Source organism: Rana temporaria, chromosome 8 (assembly GCF_905171775.1).
Source record: "Rana temporaria chromosome 8, aRanTem1.1, whole genome shotgun sequence".
NCBI classification, from domain to species: Eukaryota; Metazoa; Chordata; class Amphibia; order Anura; family Ranidae; genus Rana; species Rana temporaria.
In genome coordinates, this window is record NC_053496.1 from 74,488,480 (window position 1) to 74,506,783 (window position 18,304).

General features: G+C 40.2%; 1 protein-coding gene across 3 annotated transcripts in view; it reads right to left on the minus strand.

The window, feature by feature from the left end:
• The window catches only part of BICC1 (BicC family RNA binding protein 1), a 294,348-nt gene that overhangs the window by 189,279 nt on the left and 86,765 nt on the right, over positions 1-18,304 (minus strand). For all 3 annotated transcript variants that reach the window (XM_040362048.1, XM_040362049.1, XM_040362047.1), the window contains exon 2: positions 757-803. In XM_040362048.1, the coding sequence (XP_040217982.1) occupies positions 757-803 (47 nt within the window). The remainder of the gene's footprint in view (positions 1-756; positions 804-18,304) is intronic.

The window sequence follows — 18,304 nt, forward strand, 5'->3', positions numbered from 1 at the left end:
AACCCCCCCATGTTGAGGGCATGCAGCCTGGTACGGCTCAGGAGGGGGGGGGGGGGCGCTCGCTCGTCCCCACTCCCTTCCTGGCTGGCCGGGTAGCGTGCTTTGGATACGGGTCTGGTATGGATCGTAGGGGGACCCCCTACGCCGTTTTTTTCGGCGTAGGGGGGCTCTCCTTACAACCCATAACAGACCTAAGGGCCCGGTATGCTCCTGAGGGGGGGACCCATGCCGGATTTTTATTTAAAATCCGGCGGGGACTTCCCCCTCAGGATTCATAACAAACGCCGCACACGTGTAGAATTGGTGGGAATCCAAGTCGGATCTCCCGTCGCTTCTATGACGCGCTTGCTGGGATGTGCTGTCACTATTCCAGTGAGTGCAAGATGTCGGCGAGATCTCGGCACCACGTCGCCGAGTATCAGCGCGACGCTGTCGTGCTAAAAGCACAATATCACAAACACCTACTGTACTATTGTAACAATCTTTTGCGGAAGATGCCATTCTGTCATTTACATACAAGTTACATTAATCTTGGAAAACCCTTGACTGAAAAACGCAACACCAACAGGATGGGGGATTAGCAGGTGAGTAGATATTACACGATACTACTACCACAACTACACGTCACCCAGCTTAATGGATTTCCGATATGTGGTCTTTTAAGAAAAGATATTAACATGGCAAAAATGGGTAATTAAATAACCCTATTATAAAATACACGTTTTTTTTTTTTTCAATTTATAGAAAATAACCTACCTTTTGAAAGAAATCTTCACCACTTTTGCCTTTTCCTTCAGCAGCCGCTGTAATTAGAATAAAAGTTCATTTAGTGACATAAAAGGATAATTTATGTGAAAACATTTACTTTAAATACATTTAAGGTAAAAACCATGAAATTGAACAAATTAAATCTGCTACTTTAGTTTACATTTATTACATTTGAGGAAAGAAGGGTCCAACCTCTCTAAACATTGGCTCGAGTCTTAAACAGTTGTAAGCTCTAAATTTGGTTCCCTTACCTTAGCTGTATAGTGGACAAATAAATCTGTCAAATACTACACATTTTAACCCATTCCCAGTTATCACTCATGGGTTTTATCAAGTGTAGAAGGCTGTCACAGTTTGCCCTAAAACCAGCAAAACTGTACCATTAACAGCTTCTCTCTTGGCTTTAACTGAATTCAGGATCCCATTTTAATACTTACTAACCATGTTGAGTGGCCTTGAACCAAGCTACAGTTCATCAGATGTTAAGACACCAAAATAGAAAGACTGTATGCATTTTAGAACCCTTAATTTTTTACACCTCCAAAGGCAAGTCTTAATGACCATTGGGCAGCCCTTTACTATAGCATCACAATTCAATGAAGATGATCTACAGATCGAGCTTAGCTAAACAGTTATGAAGACTTATGAGCTCTGGCAGTGACGCAAATGATTTTACCTCCCAAAGTCTATGAAATTCAGTCCAGCAGTATTGTGTGTGCCTGTGCCACACAGCTTAATAAAAAAGGTGAATCCTCCATTTCTTGCTTCAGGCTGGAGATCAAAAAGGCGATAACAAGGTGCAGAGTTCAACATACCTGCATCATTTATTATCCTTTACCTTGCCTGAATGCCTGGCCAGTTCTGACACTTCCAGGTAGTGTCAGAGCTTCCTGCTAAGCCCTGCCCTATCACATACCCATTACCCCATTCCTTAGGATGGGCTGTCCCATTTGCGAATATAACTTGTGAGGAAGGAGGGGGCAGGAAACTTCATATGAGGGGGTGATAAAGCTTTGCCTAACCAAATCACTTTAATTGTGGGGATCAGAAGATGGTGAAAGTTGCTGTATTTATTCAAGACGTGTTCAACACTAAATCCATCCATAAACACCTATCTGCAGGTTTCACAATTCTTAAAAAGGATGAATAGAACAACTGGGAGACAGAATTAGAGCTTGAGGTACTGTGCTCTATAAACATAGCAGCCAACAACATGGCAAGTAAACACATGACGGAGCCTGTAGCTACAGTATATTTGCTGGCTTTAAAATGTATGCAATTTATACATTTGCCTGAATAAAAAATAAAAAAAAGGAAATAATATCCATCTAAAAAAAAGAAGAAGGTCTACTAAACATATTAAATGAAATGTTATACATTCCTTTTAACTTACGTAAAAGCTTGGTGGGCAGTATATACACTTTTTAACTTTGTAAATGAGCTTACTGTTGGGAACACTGAATATTTATTAATAAGCTTAAAGGAGCAGCAGAATTAAAAAATAATAAAATTCCTTTATACCACCACAAATGGCAATTCCTTAAGCAGACATGTCTTTGGTCTTGTGCTAGTTCCTACTTTGGAACATAGCTTATTTTAGCTTTATTACAATTTGCATCCAAAATGTTCTTTTAGTGGTCTGCCATATCTGCTTTCATCTCAGTTCATTGCAAGTACTATTGAATTGCAGATAGCTGTTCCAATGAAAATACCCACTGGTTGAAACAGGTGTTGACTATTATTGTCCACAAGACCAAGTTGGCTTTATTAATTATATAGGAAACACGTGTAAAAGTTGTACTTTATCACATTGACTTTAAAAATTAGACTTTTCATTCTGTTTTTTTTTTTTTTTTTTTTTTAAATGAATAAAAATAAAACCAAACAAGTTAAATGTTATCATTAATAAAATGAATTGGACCACTTGCCTACACCAGCATTTCTCAACTGCAGTCCTCAAGGCGCCCCAACAGGTCATGTTTTCAGGATCACCTTTATTTTGCACAGGTGATTTGATCAGTTTCACTGCCCTATTTATTACCACAGTGGTTTCATCCGAGGGAAATCCTGAAAACATGAACTGTTGGGGCGCCTTGAGGACTGGAGTTGAGCAACACTGGCCTAGATTACTCCACAGTCAAAGTAAACATTTTAAGCAGTTAGCAGCTGTGCATATACATCTCAATGAAATTGAAATTTACAGTGACCGAGTCAGTTTGATTAAGCCAAAAAGGGGCAGATTGGCAATAAGACTGCATTTTTTTTGTTTTTTTAACAAAGCAAGATAAAATCTAGGTGGTCACAATTACTTTTGGCCATCAGACCTGCACCATTGGGGAAAATGGTTCGACTACAGCTGCTCTACCATCAGTAGACAACTTTTACTTATGTGTCATGTGTACACATTATGGGTAATCTACGCTTAAAAAGTAATTAACATTTTTCCACAATAGGAAAACAGCTGCAACTGCTGTAAGTGAAATATGGCTCATGGGGACATAATAAAACTGGAATACAAAAGGTTTACAGAAACTACAATAAAAGACATTCCACCCTGCCATCAGTCTGGATCCACTATATATAAATGTATTGATAGGATTTATGCAAAACAGTCACTAATCACATTGCATTTTTAAATGATGAAAGCATTCGGTGTTCTCATAGTTTAGTGTGTTAATAATTAGCAGTCAAAGTTACTCATTTATTGTAGATTTGAGTTTCTGGTTTACTTGAAATGGTTATATCACCAATCTATTACAACTCCTGTGAGTAATAAAAGCTGACCAAGTATTTAACATTTTTTAAATATTTTACCCTCTTTAGCTGGATGCGGAGCCTGTGATCAGGGTCAATTTAAACGCAATGAAGTTTCTGTTTAAGGTGAACAGAACAGAGGTGTATGATTTTTTTTTAACTCAAATTATCCATTGATGTCTCCATGAACATTTAGCAGATAAATAACCGTATGTTTTATCATGGGAATTACCATTTTTTGTTTTAACCTCTTCACACCAACCGTATGCAAAATATGCAGCCTTGCCTTGAAGGAATTGTACCGAGTGATGCCTGCAGCTTCACGCATCTCCCCGGTAGCGTTTTTTTTAGAGCTGGCAGTTGGCTATCACGATAACCCAATGCAAGGTTATCCCTAGCAGCGGGAGGGGACGTCCCCCCTCCTGCCGCCTTCCCGGGGCTCTCTCGTCCCACTGGGAGGCAAGAGAGAAGCCAGAATTGTCTTTGATTGGGTCTTGGATCTAGTAACTCGGAAGTGATGTCATGACATCACTTGCGTTTTACTGAACACTTAAAAGGCACCAAAATGTAGAAAAATTAACTAATAACCGTGGCTGTACTTATTCTTTCCGATCCCGCTTGTGTGTCCCATTTCATGATGCTTGTCCTAGTGCATTTACTCTTGTGTACGCCATTTCTTTCTGATACACAAAATGTTGAGTATATACTTCTGTACTGAATATGTACTTTCATATATGGATTTATTTGCATTCTATATTTGTTGATATTCTCTGTATATTCCTATGTATATTAAAAATACTCAATAAACATATTTAAAAAAAAAGTAGAAAAAATACAGCATTCAAAACCGCTAAACTTGGCGTTTTGAATGCTTGTAAGTGCAAAGAATGGATTTGGGGTCCTCTAGATCAGATCCCTCCATAGAACAGGGCCTGTCACTGCCTATTCCTGTTACAATGGATGATTACATGTGTTCTGACAGCAATAAAAGTGATCAGAAATTATAGGGACAGTGTAAAAGATTTTTTTATTATAAAATTTATAAATATTTTTTTTATAAGTCTTATTGCATACTATTAAAGAAAACCTGCATGCCAGAGGTTGGGGGGACATGAAGACTTCACTTTAGTAACAACGATAAGAGTATAATTTTTTTTTTTTTGGCTAACAAAAAGCAACATCAGGCATCCCGTTTTGCTGTCCCTTACTTTTAAATGTTTAATATCGCTGACACAATTGCTTTAAGTTTTTTAAAAACAAGATATTGGGCTTAAGTTTGTAAGAGGCTTAAAAGTGCACTTGTAACCATTTATAGACAATACATTATTCAGCAAGTTATAATGCATGCCTTAACTTTTATTCTATGTTAGTTTTCAGCGATGCCTTGATTACTTTCAGCACTTGTGAATGAAAACAATTATTGCACAATATGGATTGATAAAAAAAAAACGGCACTATTTTTTAAACACAGGGTTACTTTACGCACAAAAAAAAAAAAAATATGTAACAATTATTCTTTATCTTGAAAATTTCCAGTACTCCACCATAAAGCTAAATCTAGGAAACTTTTAAAACAGATCTTTAAAACTTTGCTACGATTAAACCAATCTAGTACATTGATTACTGCTACCAACATTTCTATGATCAAATACAAAACAAAAAAAAAAAAAAACACACACACACACACACACACACACACACACACACCAATTTATCATAGAGCAACATTGGGGTTGTTCCGTTTACAAAATACATATGAATTACAAGCTGAGGTAATGTACCCGTTTTCAAAGTCCAGCCAACACTTGGATGGAAATAATGAAAGCAGCCACTACATTCTCTAGTGTGAACCAAGCCTCATTCTTTGAGGAGTAGTGAGTGTTTTTTTTATTAAAGCATTTAAACCCTTTGATGGATTTGTGACAATTGTTTTTTAATTAAACGTCATGTCACTTGCCTGCTCTGTGCAATGGTTTAGCACAAAGCAGCCCAGATCCTCCTCTAGCATCCCCACCGGCGTTACTGGCTCCTCCTCTTCAGTGAGTGCCCCCATAGAAAGATGTGTTCTATGGTGGCATACAATGCACTAAGGTTAAAAAAAAAAGCCTTTATGACCACTTTAATCATTTGATTTTAGACAAAAACATATGGTTCAATTGTCATTTAATTTACTATATACATTCCCATGTTAAACAAAAAAAAGACACAAAACACACACACACACACACACACACACACACACACACACACACACACACACACACACACACAGGTGTTGTCAGGGACACACCAGGGATACAAAGCAGCACATTTACAGAAACCGACAAGATTTGAATAAACAAGTCTAGCTTTACCCCAATAGTCAATATGAATGCCTGGACTAACAACCGTTTACACTTTAAAAGTTTGAAGACCTATGTGGTTTATTAAAAACCATTTAAGCATTAGGGCTCTTTCACACGGAGCGGACCGTTTCTGGGTCCGCTCCGTGTGTCTCCCGTCGGCTCAGCGGGGATCCCCGCTCAGCTGTCGGCGGATAGGGCGGTCCCCGCACACAGTGCAGGGACCGCCCTGTCTCAGCTCCGCTCTGCCCTATGGGGAACCGGATGCAGACGGACCGTCTGTCCGTCTGCATCAGTTCCGTTCCGCCGGACGGAAGAAAAATAGGGGTTTCTTCCGTCCGAAAACCGGATCCCGACGGACGCGGACGCGATCCCATAGGGATGTATTACAAGTCCGTTAACGGACTTGTAATAACGGACAGGCGGAGCAGACGTCTGAAAGGGGCCTTAGGTTAATTAAAAGCCAAAACACTTTTTTGCTACTTAATCTATAAGCAGATACTTAAAATACATATAAACCTTATAAAAATCATAAAAATATTGAAATTGCTTGCGATTTTGATCTGCAGTTTTCAATAGATAGGAGGTAAATTACTCATTCAGGCACTTGGATAGGGTGACAACACTGTCCCTGCCCCAAAAAATGTGCTCCTGCATTGTCACCCATGCTTTGGATGAAGACTACATGTGGCCATTTCAACACACATTACACAGGCATGGTCCACTCTTCTCATGAAACCCGCCTCACAAAGTGCCATGCAGCCATCGCTGGTTTACATGCATGTACTGTAGACAGGCGTGGCTGAAGGAGATCAGCAGCATGGAGATGCAACAATGGATGCAATAATTTAAAAAAATAAAAAAGTTTTACCCAAGGACAACTGTTGCGAAATCACAGTGCGTTAGAAAACCGATCATCATTAAGCTACGGTTTACACAGCCAGTGGACCAGACTCCTCCATGCATAGAAATGAGGTGGATAGAGGAATCCCCCCTTCCCCCTGGGTCATTTTATTCTGACAGCTGCACCCTACCACTGTCAGAATACATGGATCGGCAGCTATAGCCATTGATCAAGAAAAGTTTTCCAGCATGTTCCTTCAACAGAAGTCAAAAAGGACCAACTTCTGTTGAGTAAGGATGACCACACACACTGAAATTCGGTCAGTCCTTGCCGATTTGGCTACATTTCAAACAGTTTATGAAAATCTTTAGAACAAAGGCCATGAAACTCCAAACTTAAAGCATCCAGTGAATGCCCAAACTTATAGCTCACTATCTTATCCACCCCCTACTGTATTGCCAATTGTGCACATAGCCAGCTCTACACTCACGGCAGGGTTAGTGGTTAGGATTTACCATTTAGGTCTGCATCCTCAGTTTAGCTCCAGCATAGTCTGCAAACAGATTTGATAAGTCACAGTTCAAATGCAGGGCTAAAGAATGGATTATTCTACACTGTAGGGGATCATTTGTATGTACAAAAATAGGGCTATTAGAAATTAGGTAAAAGTTTACAAGAGCATACATTAACACATTTTTAAAGAGTTGACTTTTCTTTATAGTGGCTGTCTGGAAATTACTGTGCAATATGCATATCAGCACCTATACACACAATTTTTTTTTTTTAGAATACAACTACATGTTATTAGTAAACTGAACTGCTAAAGCTATCCAGTAACAGCTGCACAATGTGAATTGCAGCACATGGTACCATAATGGCACTATGCAGTGCTTCTAATATCACAAAAACAAAACCTGAGTTTTTGTGAGTGGAGTTTGTATTGAAGCACAAACCGCATGATCAAAAAGGAACAAACACAATCTTACTGCTATACAAAACGGTACAGTATATGGCTTTTCAGAGTTCTTAGACAGAGGGGAGACATTTGACAGGTCTCTGTAATTTATATAGTTTTTTATATATGGGGGTGGCGGGTTCTATTTTTTCAATAATGAGTCTGGACATCTGAAGATGATCCTGCCCTGCTCAACCATCCCAACTCATCCATCCCCATCTGGTTCCGATGTGGTGCCAGCACTACAGACCTGCAGCTTCCATCTCTACAGTCCAACAACTGACTCGTACTCAATACTTCAATCCCCCATGTGAGTGGATATGGCAGTTTTAAATAAATGTTTATATGATATATATTCCGAGGCACCCCTTTTTCCTTGCCATTACTTTAGCACACTGGAACTCCACTTCTAGTCTCTTTGGTGGCTGCCCTGACTGGTCGTTTGACATATTTGTTTTATGTGTGCATTTGTGTACATATACACATCTTTTACCCCTGGACTATTGGGTACTACATAAACTACTGAGGTACGTGTGCACTGCGCCTTTTTTACTTGTTTTATATGCTTTTTCATAGTACATCTCTTTGGAGGCTACACTGCAATGTTGTACAATACATTGCAACACAGCAGTATCAGAACCACTTTTCGTATTTTTCTACGGTTGTATTGTACAGCACTGCAACGTAGCCTCCAAAGATATGTACTATGAAAATATGTATACTTTTAAAGCTATCTGTACTGTTGCATATACTGTATAAAAAGAATGCAACAATTTCCTTAGTTCCGCATTCAAGATCACGGAAAAAAACAAACAAACACACACACACACACACACACACACACACACACACACACACACACACACACACACACACACTGGGTGGTGCAACCTAAAACAAAACCAGAAACCACAAGCTCCAATTTCACCCATTCTCCATTGCTTTTCACCGAGTGTGCTCTGAAAATTTTAATCTCAACTGAACACCATTTCAGTACCAATTACTTTATACAAAACATACTGCAGCTCTTAAAGCGTTTAAGGGTGGACCAATTCTGAATCTGAGCCAGAACTAATAAACATAACCTTATTACAAATTCTCTTAGTCAAGATGATGCACCACATAACTTGCAAAACATTTTTTTTTTTCAGCCTATCAATGCGTAACTTGCTCATTTCTACTTAACCTTGAATCCGGCATCATTATATTTTAATGCAACTTATTCAACCATAGGTCATTCGCTGCATAAATATACAATCGTCTTAAGTACGAGCATGATTATCACTGTCATCTGAAACAGTCATATTATCTACCAAGCGCCGTCTACTGCCTTGCCCTTTCACCTAGGGCTCTTTTACAAACTTAAATATCCAATTAATGCAGTAGGGAAGTATGCAGGAAGTCCCACAGCTGTGGTGCAGATATGAAAAAAAAAAAAAACACCACACACCATTGGAATTCTTTCTTACCAGACATATACAATGCAATACTCTTCCAAAAAAAAAAAAAAACACAGGGAAGATAGTGTTTTTTATACTTGGGACAATGAAGTAATATTATGCAAAATGTGAGTCTTTCAGAAATACCAAAATCTTGAACAAAGTAGACTTCCATATGCTAGATCAAATAAATGGCAAAAATCAATGAAAAGTACACGGTTTTATTAGTAAAACAGATAACTGCCTTTAGAAAACATATTAGCTCACATGCCAAGAAACTTTGTAAATATAAAACCATCAACTACATTTTTCCCTGTGTTAAACATGGTCACCGAAAGTCTTGTGTAATCTGCACTGTAAATGCAGACAGGAGGGGAGTAGAGTGGTAGCTATGTAGTTCGTACTTTTGCCTTTATGCTTCAGGTTTTAATCCCACCTGGAACATACTATCTATATAGTCCTCCTCGTACCTGTGTGTATTTTCTTCCACAATCTAAAAAACTACTAGTAGTTGGCATCCTCCATAATTGCTACTAGAGAGTGTGTACAAATGAGTGTGGAAAGAGGATTACATTGCAGGATTCTTTGGGTGGCATACTGGGAATGGAACTAGGAGTTGGTACTATATCAAAATTCTCAAAGCAAACAAGGCATCTCTACATATTGTGCGACTTAATATCTTCAAATGACAGTAGTCATCAACAATGATTTTTATGCCACACTCTTCTAATCTTTGAAAAAAATGGATCACTAACTGATAAAAGCAGGCAGCTAATCCATAAAAACGAAGCTACAAAAGAGAATACATCCCAACTCAGAACTTAGAACAAGAAAGGCATGGGGATCCCACTAAAAGCAAAAATGTTTCTTTCCTTAGGCTTAGCTGAACCAATTCAGGCCCGATTATTGCTTAAAAGCTTATGATTTGCTTCTCAAGTAAAAGACACATGTACAGCACATTGATGGTCACTTATAGCTCATGGCAGTGCCTACAGCGATTGAAAAATGTATGTGGAACACATGCCATTGGTTTTCATACCATTTCTGTAATTTAGGCTTGGCCTTTAAATGCAGTGATAAAAGCATAAGTAAAGAAAAGAGGTAGAGGTAATAGGCTGAATACATAGTAGTTGTAAGTCTATTGTATACAAAATATACAGTTCTCCATTAAAGCAAACCTGAGCTTTGTTTGTCTTTGCTCGTTCAAGAAATAGATTTTCTTTAAGGACCTCACTGCCATGTAGCCCTACTTTTTTTTGTTAATCTAATTTAGATTATTTGATAATTTTTATTTGACTGGTAAAATCCTTTGAACATCTGCATTTAGTCCCTACAAAATGTTTTTAAACCTGAAAAAATAAAAAAATGAAAAGTGGCCCTGTAGGATTATCAGGGTGCTGTAGAATTAAATGGATGATGGTATCTACAAAATATAAAATTGAATAAATGCAGCTGAAAATGCACAAGCGTTTTTAGCGGAGCAATTTTTTCGCATCATACTACAACATAAAAATGAAAGCCACTGGCCACATCCAACCCACATAATATGCTCACTCCAAATGAGGAACACAACCAATAGAAGCACAGCCTAAAGACATGGGCTCATGAAGCATACCATTTCCTGCCATGTACAAATATTATATACAAAACCTTGTGATTGTTTTTGAGCAGGCTGCAGGAATGACCACAAAATAAAGAAGTATATGTCTAAAATGTTTCTAAAACCATTTGGGATTTTAAGTTTAGATGCCGTTGAGTTCTTTAAAATGCTAGCCTTCTCTCTGTTTTCAAATGAAGCGGATATGAAGTTTTTTTTTTTGTTTAGAAAAAAAAACTAAAAACACACACACACACACACACACACACACACACACACACACACACAAACCCCCTTGGGATTTAACATTAACATAAAGTTCAAGAGTTCAGAATTCTTCAAATTACACGCTTATGAGTCATTACATAAATAGTCCAAGCAAATACAAACCACACATTTTATCATACACAGTTGGTTGGAAGCTCACACATTCAAACATGGCCGTCTTAACAGGCCAAAAATGCAGCTTATTGTGCTTAGTCATCAATATAATTCTTAAAGTTCCCCCCCTTCTTTCTTTTTTTAAAAATGCAACAAAGTATAATTTTTCTATGCTGATCAGCACTGGACATCTGGAAGTAGTCAGCTGCTGTCTTTAAGCAATTCACCTTTTCTAACAGTTACCCAAATGCATCCTTTGTATAGTTACCCAGAGCACATTTTTTCTTTGGCTTCAAACACAATTTAGGTTTAAAAAAAGGTAACTGCAGCAAAATAACCACTTCCTGGCCAGTTAAAAAATATCCTAGATCCAATTTTTTTTTACTTGCAAGGCCTGGCATTAACTGCACTCCTGACCCCTCCAATTCGTATGTCCTTATAAAAATTAAATATTTACATCAGACACCGCTATAAAACTAAATTTTGTAACTTCCCCTAAAATGGCCAATCAGAAGAATTAAACAGGTGCCCTCAATATGGAATTCTGTTTCAAATCCAAGTAAGGATTCAAGTCCAGGAAGCAGTCAATAAAATGGACCTTTATTTACAACTTCGCCAACCATCTTCTATACCAGTTTTGCAAAATTTTTTTTGGACAAATGATTAAAAATAATTCTGGACCTCTTGCCTAGTCCAACAAGACATGGCTACAGTTCCCCACAGCCCCCAAGATACCCCCATCACGGTATCCCAGGAAGCTTTGGAAACCAAATGCCACACTACACGCATGCGCCTGGAATTATGCAGGATAATGTGCATATACCACAGCATGTCATCGGGGGGGGGGGCTGAAGGAAGAGTCGGCCAGCACCTGATGAAGGAAAGATGCCAGTGCAGGACCTGAGGTTCAGTGAGGGAGTGACAAAATAGACAAAAAAACCTAAGTTAGATTCACCGGTAACGGTATTTAAGAACCTTCCAGGACGGCACACCTGAGAGAGGAAACAGGAAACACAATCAATTGACAGCTTGTTATAAGTCCCCACCCTTCCCCTTAATCCCCAGTATGTATTAAAGTAATTCCAAACTGGTTCACAAGGAACATAGTTCCGTATAGGTACATACCACCTAGCGATTAGCTTCTTTTCCCTCCACTTAGGGCGGGAAGTAGGCCTGCCGTCCTGGTAGGTTTGTAGAAATACTGTTACGCCCAACTTAGGTTTTCTCCCATCACCTTCCAGGACGGCACACCTGAGAGGATAATCAAGCAACCACAGGTCTACCTTCAGGGTGGGACCACAGCTTGTAGGCCCTTCCGACCGAAAGCTGTATTGACTATCCAACCCAGGTTTTCCAGGACCGATACCGCTTTGTTGGTATCCAATGTGACCAGGAAGGCTGACTGCCCGGAGATCAGAAGATCGTCCAGGTAGGGTATTAGGGATATACCCTGGAGATGCATAAAGGCTACAGCCTCTAAGATTTTTGTAAAAATCCCTGGACTGGCTGTTAGTCCAAATGGTAGGGCTCTGAATTGCCAGTGAAAGATCTCTCCTCCAACTACCACTGTAAACCCTAAAACATGCCTGATGGTCCACGTGGATTGGCACGTGCAGGTAGGCAACCTTGAGGTCCAAAGTCGTCATGAAGGCTTCCCTTATGAGGTTCTTGCGTACAGAGTAGATACTTTCCATAGTACATTTTTTGTATTCCAGGAACTTGTTCTGGTTATTTAAATTTACTACCAGGCGGTATTTTCCCGATGGCTTGCGGACAACAAATACGTGGTTATAAAATCTGGGTAATGTTGTTCTTTTAGTACTGGTACCACTACCCGTTCGACCAATTCCTGGATACCCTCCAGGAGGGCAGATCTTTTTAGGGCATCCCTGGGAGGATGTTTAAGAGTGATCATAGAGGGGGGTGTTGCCGAAAATTCCAGGCGATAATCTTCTCCTAGGATTCTGCAAATGTAAGTGCTGTCTGAAGTCTTTTCCCACCGAGGAACAAATTGGGACAGTCGTCCCCCCCACTCTGATCTTGGCGTCACTTAGTTTCTTCGGCGCCAGCTTTGGGAGAGGGGAACAGTAAATGGATTTTTCTTTCCCTTACCATAACCCCACTGTTTGTTGGGTTCCTTTTTGGTTCTGTGCTTCAATTGCCCAGAGGGGTCTCAAAGTTTTCCTAAACCTATCTTTTTTGGGTTTAACTGGAAACTTTTTACCTTTTTCTGATGACCTTAACAGAACATCATCCAAGCCCTGGCCAAAAAGCAATGAACCTTGAAAGGGCAGACCACATAGCTTACCCTTATATGCTACATCTCCTTCCCAGGATTTAATCCAGACAGCACTTCTAGCTGAGTTGATTAATGCTACCGTTTTAGCCAAAGCTTTTGCAGATTCGATTGCAGCATCCGCAAGGTAAGCATCAGCTTTTCCTATTACGGTTAGAGAATCAATGACATCCTCTGATTCGGTACTCTGGGACAGGTGCTTGGTGAACTTCGCCACCCAGGAATCTTCATTCCTGGCTACACAGGCTGCTGCTAAGGCTGGACCCATGGCTGCTGAATTAGCTTCCCAAGCTTTTTTAAGGAGGGATTCTGCTCTGCGGTCCATCAAATCCTTAATACTGCCTTCGTCCTTAAAGGCAGACAATTTGATGACTTGCGACAAAGCCGCATCCAGTCTTGAGAGCTTAAAGAAGGTCTCCTCATCAGTTTGATTAAAGGGAAATCTCCTTTTCTGTCTGACAATCCTCCTTTCAGGCTCTCTCCATTACTGTAGGACTAGATCCTTAAGGGATTGGTGGAGCGGCAAAACGCTAGGTTGAGATTTGCTCAGCCCCCTATAAACATTATCCTGTGCCAAGGTTACTTTAGGGGTTTCTGGAATCTCCTCTTTTTTTTATCACATTTTTTTTTATTATTTTTTCAACATTTCCATTTAACAATATGTTACATTATATCACACCCTTATACAATAAACATCCTCATCTGTATCCCGTACCCCCCCAGGGAAAGAAAAAAAAAAGAAAAAAAAATTACCCCCCCCCCCCCCCACCCTCACTTATTCCCCCATGGCTCTCTCCCCCCCCCACCCTCACTTATTCCCCGTGGCTCTCTCCCCTCCCCTTCCAAACAAAAAACAAATTTGACCCCTTAGATATGAGGCTTCTAAAAAGCCATTCTATAAAACTTATCACTCATTATTCCTTGTTACCCCCATCCCCTAAAAACACTTTTACCAAGTGTTTGAAATCTGAGGCCTCTAAAAGGCCACTAATGACTTACACACACCCCCCGCTTTTTATATCCCACCCTTCCTCCCTTCCCTATTCCACACATACAAACACAGAGAAAAAAAAATTGATATGAGGCTTCAAAAAGGCCATTCTATAACTTATCGCTCATTATTCCTCATTACCCCATCCCCTTCCCAGTGCTGCACGGGAATTCATATTGAGAGCTTAAAAAAAAAAAAAAAAAAAAAAAAAAAAAACACAACACACACACACACAAGTTAGTCTCCACCCCCCCCCACAGGCTATCCACTTACGTTTTCCTACAGCTCCTTAAATTATTCGATCTCTAGCTAGCGTTTTTCCCATATTTCTCTAAACTTTTCCTTTCTATCTTTAACCCTGGAAATCCAACTTTCTGCCTCCATAAATAAATTCACTTCTCTCTTCCATTCAAGAATAGTTGGCCTTTTATCCCGTTTCCATAATCTAGGTATTAATAATTTTGCCGCATTTAATAAATGAGGTTTAATGCTCTCCTTAGATGATCCCATGGACCTCGCTGACCCGTGGAAATAGGAAGTTTAAAAGGTGTCAGTTCTATTTCCTCGGGAGATTGCCCCTTGGGTTGGAAGGCTATCTCTTGCCAAAATCCTCTAATCTTTGGGCATGACCACCACAGGTGGAGAAGGGTACCCTCCTGTCCACATCCCCTCCAACACCTATTGTCCGCAAGCCTATACATCTGTGCCAATCTTACTGGGGTTCTATACCACCTAGATAGAAATGTATAAGACATCTCTTGAATCTGTGAGCTTACAGATGTATAGTGTGTGGAGTCAATACGTTTTTTAATTTGTTGCGTGGTAAACCTGTGATTTAGCTCTCCTTCCCAGTCTCTAATATAGTAAGGTGTTTTTCTTCGTGTCCCTAGGATTAATCTATACATTTGAGACAGTAAGTGTTTGGCCCTCCTAATCTTTACACATCTGGTTTCAAATATCTGCCTGGAGGAATCCTTCCAGATCTTCTACAGCAAAGAGGTGTCTCCTTAGCCTGGTCTCCTCCTGGGACTGGCTTAAGGAGTCTATATCCAACTCTCCCTCTGAGCTGTGTTCTGGGCTGGCCTGGGATTGCCAAGTCCCCCCCCCCCCTCTTAGAGGGAGTACTTGTGAGGGTGGGAGGAGGGCACTGGGTCCCCCTGTAAAGAGGATTCTTGAGAGGATGTGCCTTCTCTAGGGGTAAGTTCCTCTGTGTCAGGACTCCGAGTCGCTGACTGTCTGGCTGCTTCACGGAAAGCTTTAACAGTTGCCAGCATTTCCCTCTTCATGGATGAAAGGAATCTTCATCATTACAGCAGCCTCCTTCCCTGCTAAATTATTTATGCAATTATAGCAAAAAGGGCTTTGAGTGGGACTTTGGGAGTTTATCCTTACAGTTCCCACATTTTGAGGAACTATGCCCTGTTGCGGCAGGAGACTGTACTAAGGCCTCCTGGGTTCCGCTGGGGGATTCTGTAAGACAAGAGATATAAAACATATGCATAATATTACTCAGTCTTCCCCTAAGACTGCAGGTTTGTACTGGGGAGGGGAAAGGGTAAGGTGAGAAGTGAAATCCAGTTCCTGTTCTGGCTGGCCCTGTGATCACAGACCTTGGAAGCCAGGACCTCACTCCCTTTCCTCCTCCTTTTCCAAGGGGGGGTTTGTACTCACCGACCCCCCGACCTGGATCTGCCTGCAATCAGTAGCCTCCCAGGGGGTATTGCAAGAAAGATCTCTCATATAGCCCAGGTTCACACTGGTGCGTTTTGACATGTGATTTGATATGTCAAATCGGCGGCAATTGCACCATACTTATCAGTGCGACACCGCATCTGCTTCAAAAAGTTGTTTCTGAAACTGCACAGATGTCTCTCTAATCGCGGCTGAATTCGGGACCGACAAGCGGGAGTGAAATTGTGCGAGTTCAGCTGAACTCGCACGGCTTCATTCCCATAGCCCAGTGTGAACCTTGGTATATACTGCTTTTCTCCTTCCTCCGCACCAGCGTTATTACACAGTATTCCTGATAGAATATGGCTCCACATTCATGCAACAATAAATAGAGGATACATAGTGCTCTGCGTTTGCAACATTAAAATGCCTCAATTAAAAAACACTTACAAGATAGTCAGTTAAAACCAGCTCCGTATAGTCCTGCTCACTGCTGTGGCTGTGTGACCTCTCAGGTTCAGCTCTTCCCCTCTACACGTGCATCGCCCTCTGATTGGGCTTTCTCAATAGATGCTTTTTAACACATGTATGAGGTGAGCAGGTATAACAGCTGGTGATGATGTGCACATTATCTGCTGAAGACACGATTTGCATAGTGGTGGATGCATAGGTGTGCCAGATGTGCCTGGGCACACTCTAATCACCCCATGTGCCACACATTCCCCATTTAAAAAAAAAATACAAAAATAAAACAAACGACTGACACAATCCACTACCCTACTGACACCAACCACTGCTCTAATGACACCGTCAGTATATATACACATACACGTGTTTGATCTTTGGGGTGCATGATATAAAAGAATTGAAAAGTGGAAGGGTGGAAGTCACAATAATTCAAATCCAGAAGAGTTTCAACATATGAACTTTAATTGAACACATTATTATATAGATTGATTTGAATATAATTTGATATCACTGGATATTTCACATGATGGCTTAATAGCGCTGCATTTATATTGTGGTTATATGGGGAGGTGAATTCACTGGAAGTGTACAGCAGCTGTGGAGTACTAATTGGTATACTTTATAGCACATAACACTTTAGGTAGGTGGCGCCAATTGTCTTTTATACACGATTACTTCATCCAGTTCTCCACTGAATCATTTGGTTCATTAGCAAACTTCTGACGGGCCTGTACTTGTGCTTTGAGCATGGGGACCTTATGGGCGCTGCAGGATTTCAGTCCTTCACGGCATAAGGCATTACCAATTGTTTTCTTGGTGACTATGGCCCCAACTGCCTTGAGATCATTGACAAGATTCTCATGATCATTAAAATGCCACAAGGTGAGATTTTGCATGGAGCCCCAGACCAAGGGAGATTGACAGTTATTTTGAGATACTTCCATTTGTGAATAATCACAATAACTGTTGTCACCCTCTAACCAAGCTGCTTGCCGATAGTCTTGTAGCCCATTCCATGCTTGTGTAGGTCTACAATCTTGTCCCTGACATCCTTTGACAGTTCTTTGGTCTTGGCCATGGTGGAGAGACCGGAATCTGATTGCTTCTGTGGACAGGTGTCTCCTACAGGCAACACGCTGGGATTTGGAGTACTCCCCTTGAGAGAGTGCTCCTAGTCAGCTTGTTACCTGTACAGAAGATGCCTGGGAGAAATCTTGCTGATTGATAGGGGAATCAAATACTTATTTCACTCATTAAAATGCAAAATCAATTTTGAAATGTGTTTTTCCAGATATTTTTGTTCTTCTGTCTCACTATTAAAATAAAACCTACCATTACAATTATAGACTGCTGATTTTGTGCATTTGCCAACTGTCAAATGATCAGAGGATCAAATACTTTTCCCCTCACTGTACATGCACAATCCAACCATCTCAGCAAAAACCCTAGGCAAATCCCCCATCTAAACCCACGCTAGTCACAAGAATGATCCTGCTAAAAGGCAACAAGTGGAAGCTGCAAAGCCAACATTCTGGGCAACCATTAAAGCAATAATAAATTAAATATATTCCAACCTGCCTTATGGCTTTGTTTCCAAAAGCACCAATTTGGCATGGTCACGTGCTGCCCATAGAAACTGGCTTAACATCAGATTGTAATACTAAAAGCCAATATCTACAAGTACTCAGACTACAAAAAGTTGTATCTTGAGTCCAAAAGAACAAAAAAAAAAAAAAAAAAAAACAATTGATTACTAGTCATATCAGATAACAAATTGCTTCCTCTAAAAGATGTTAAT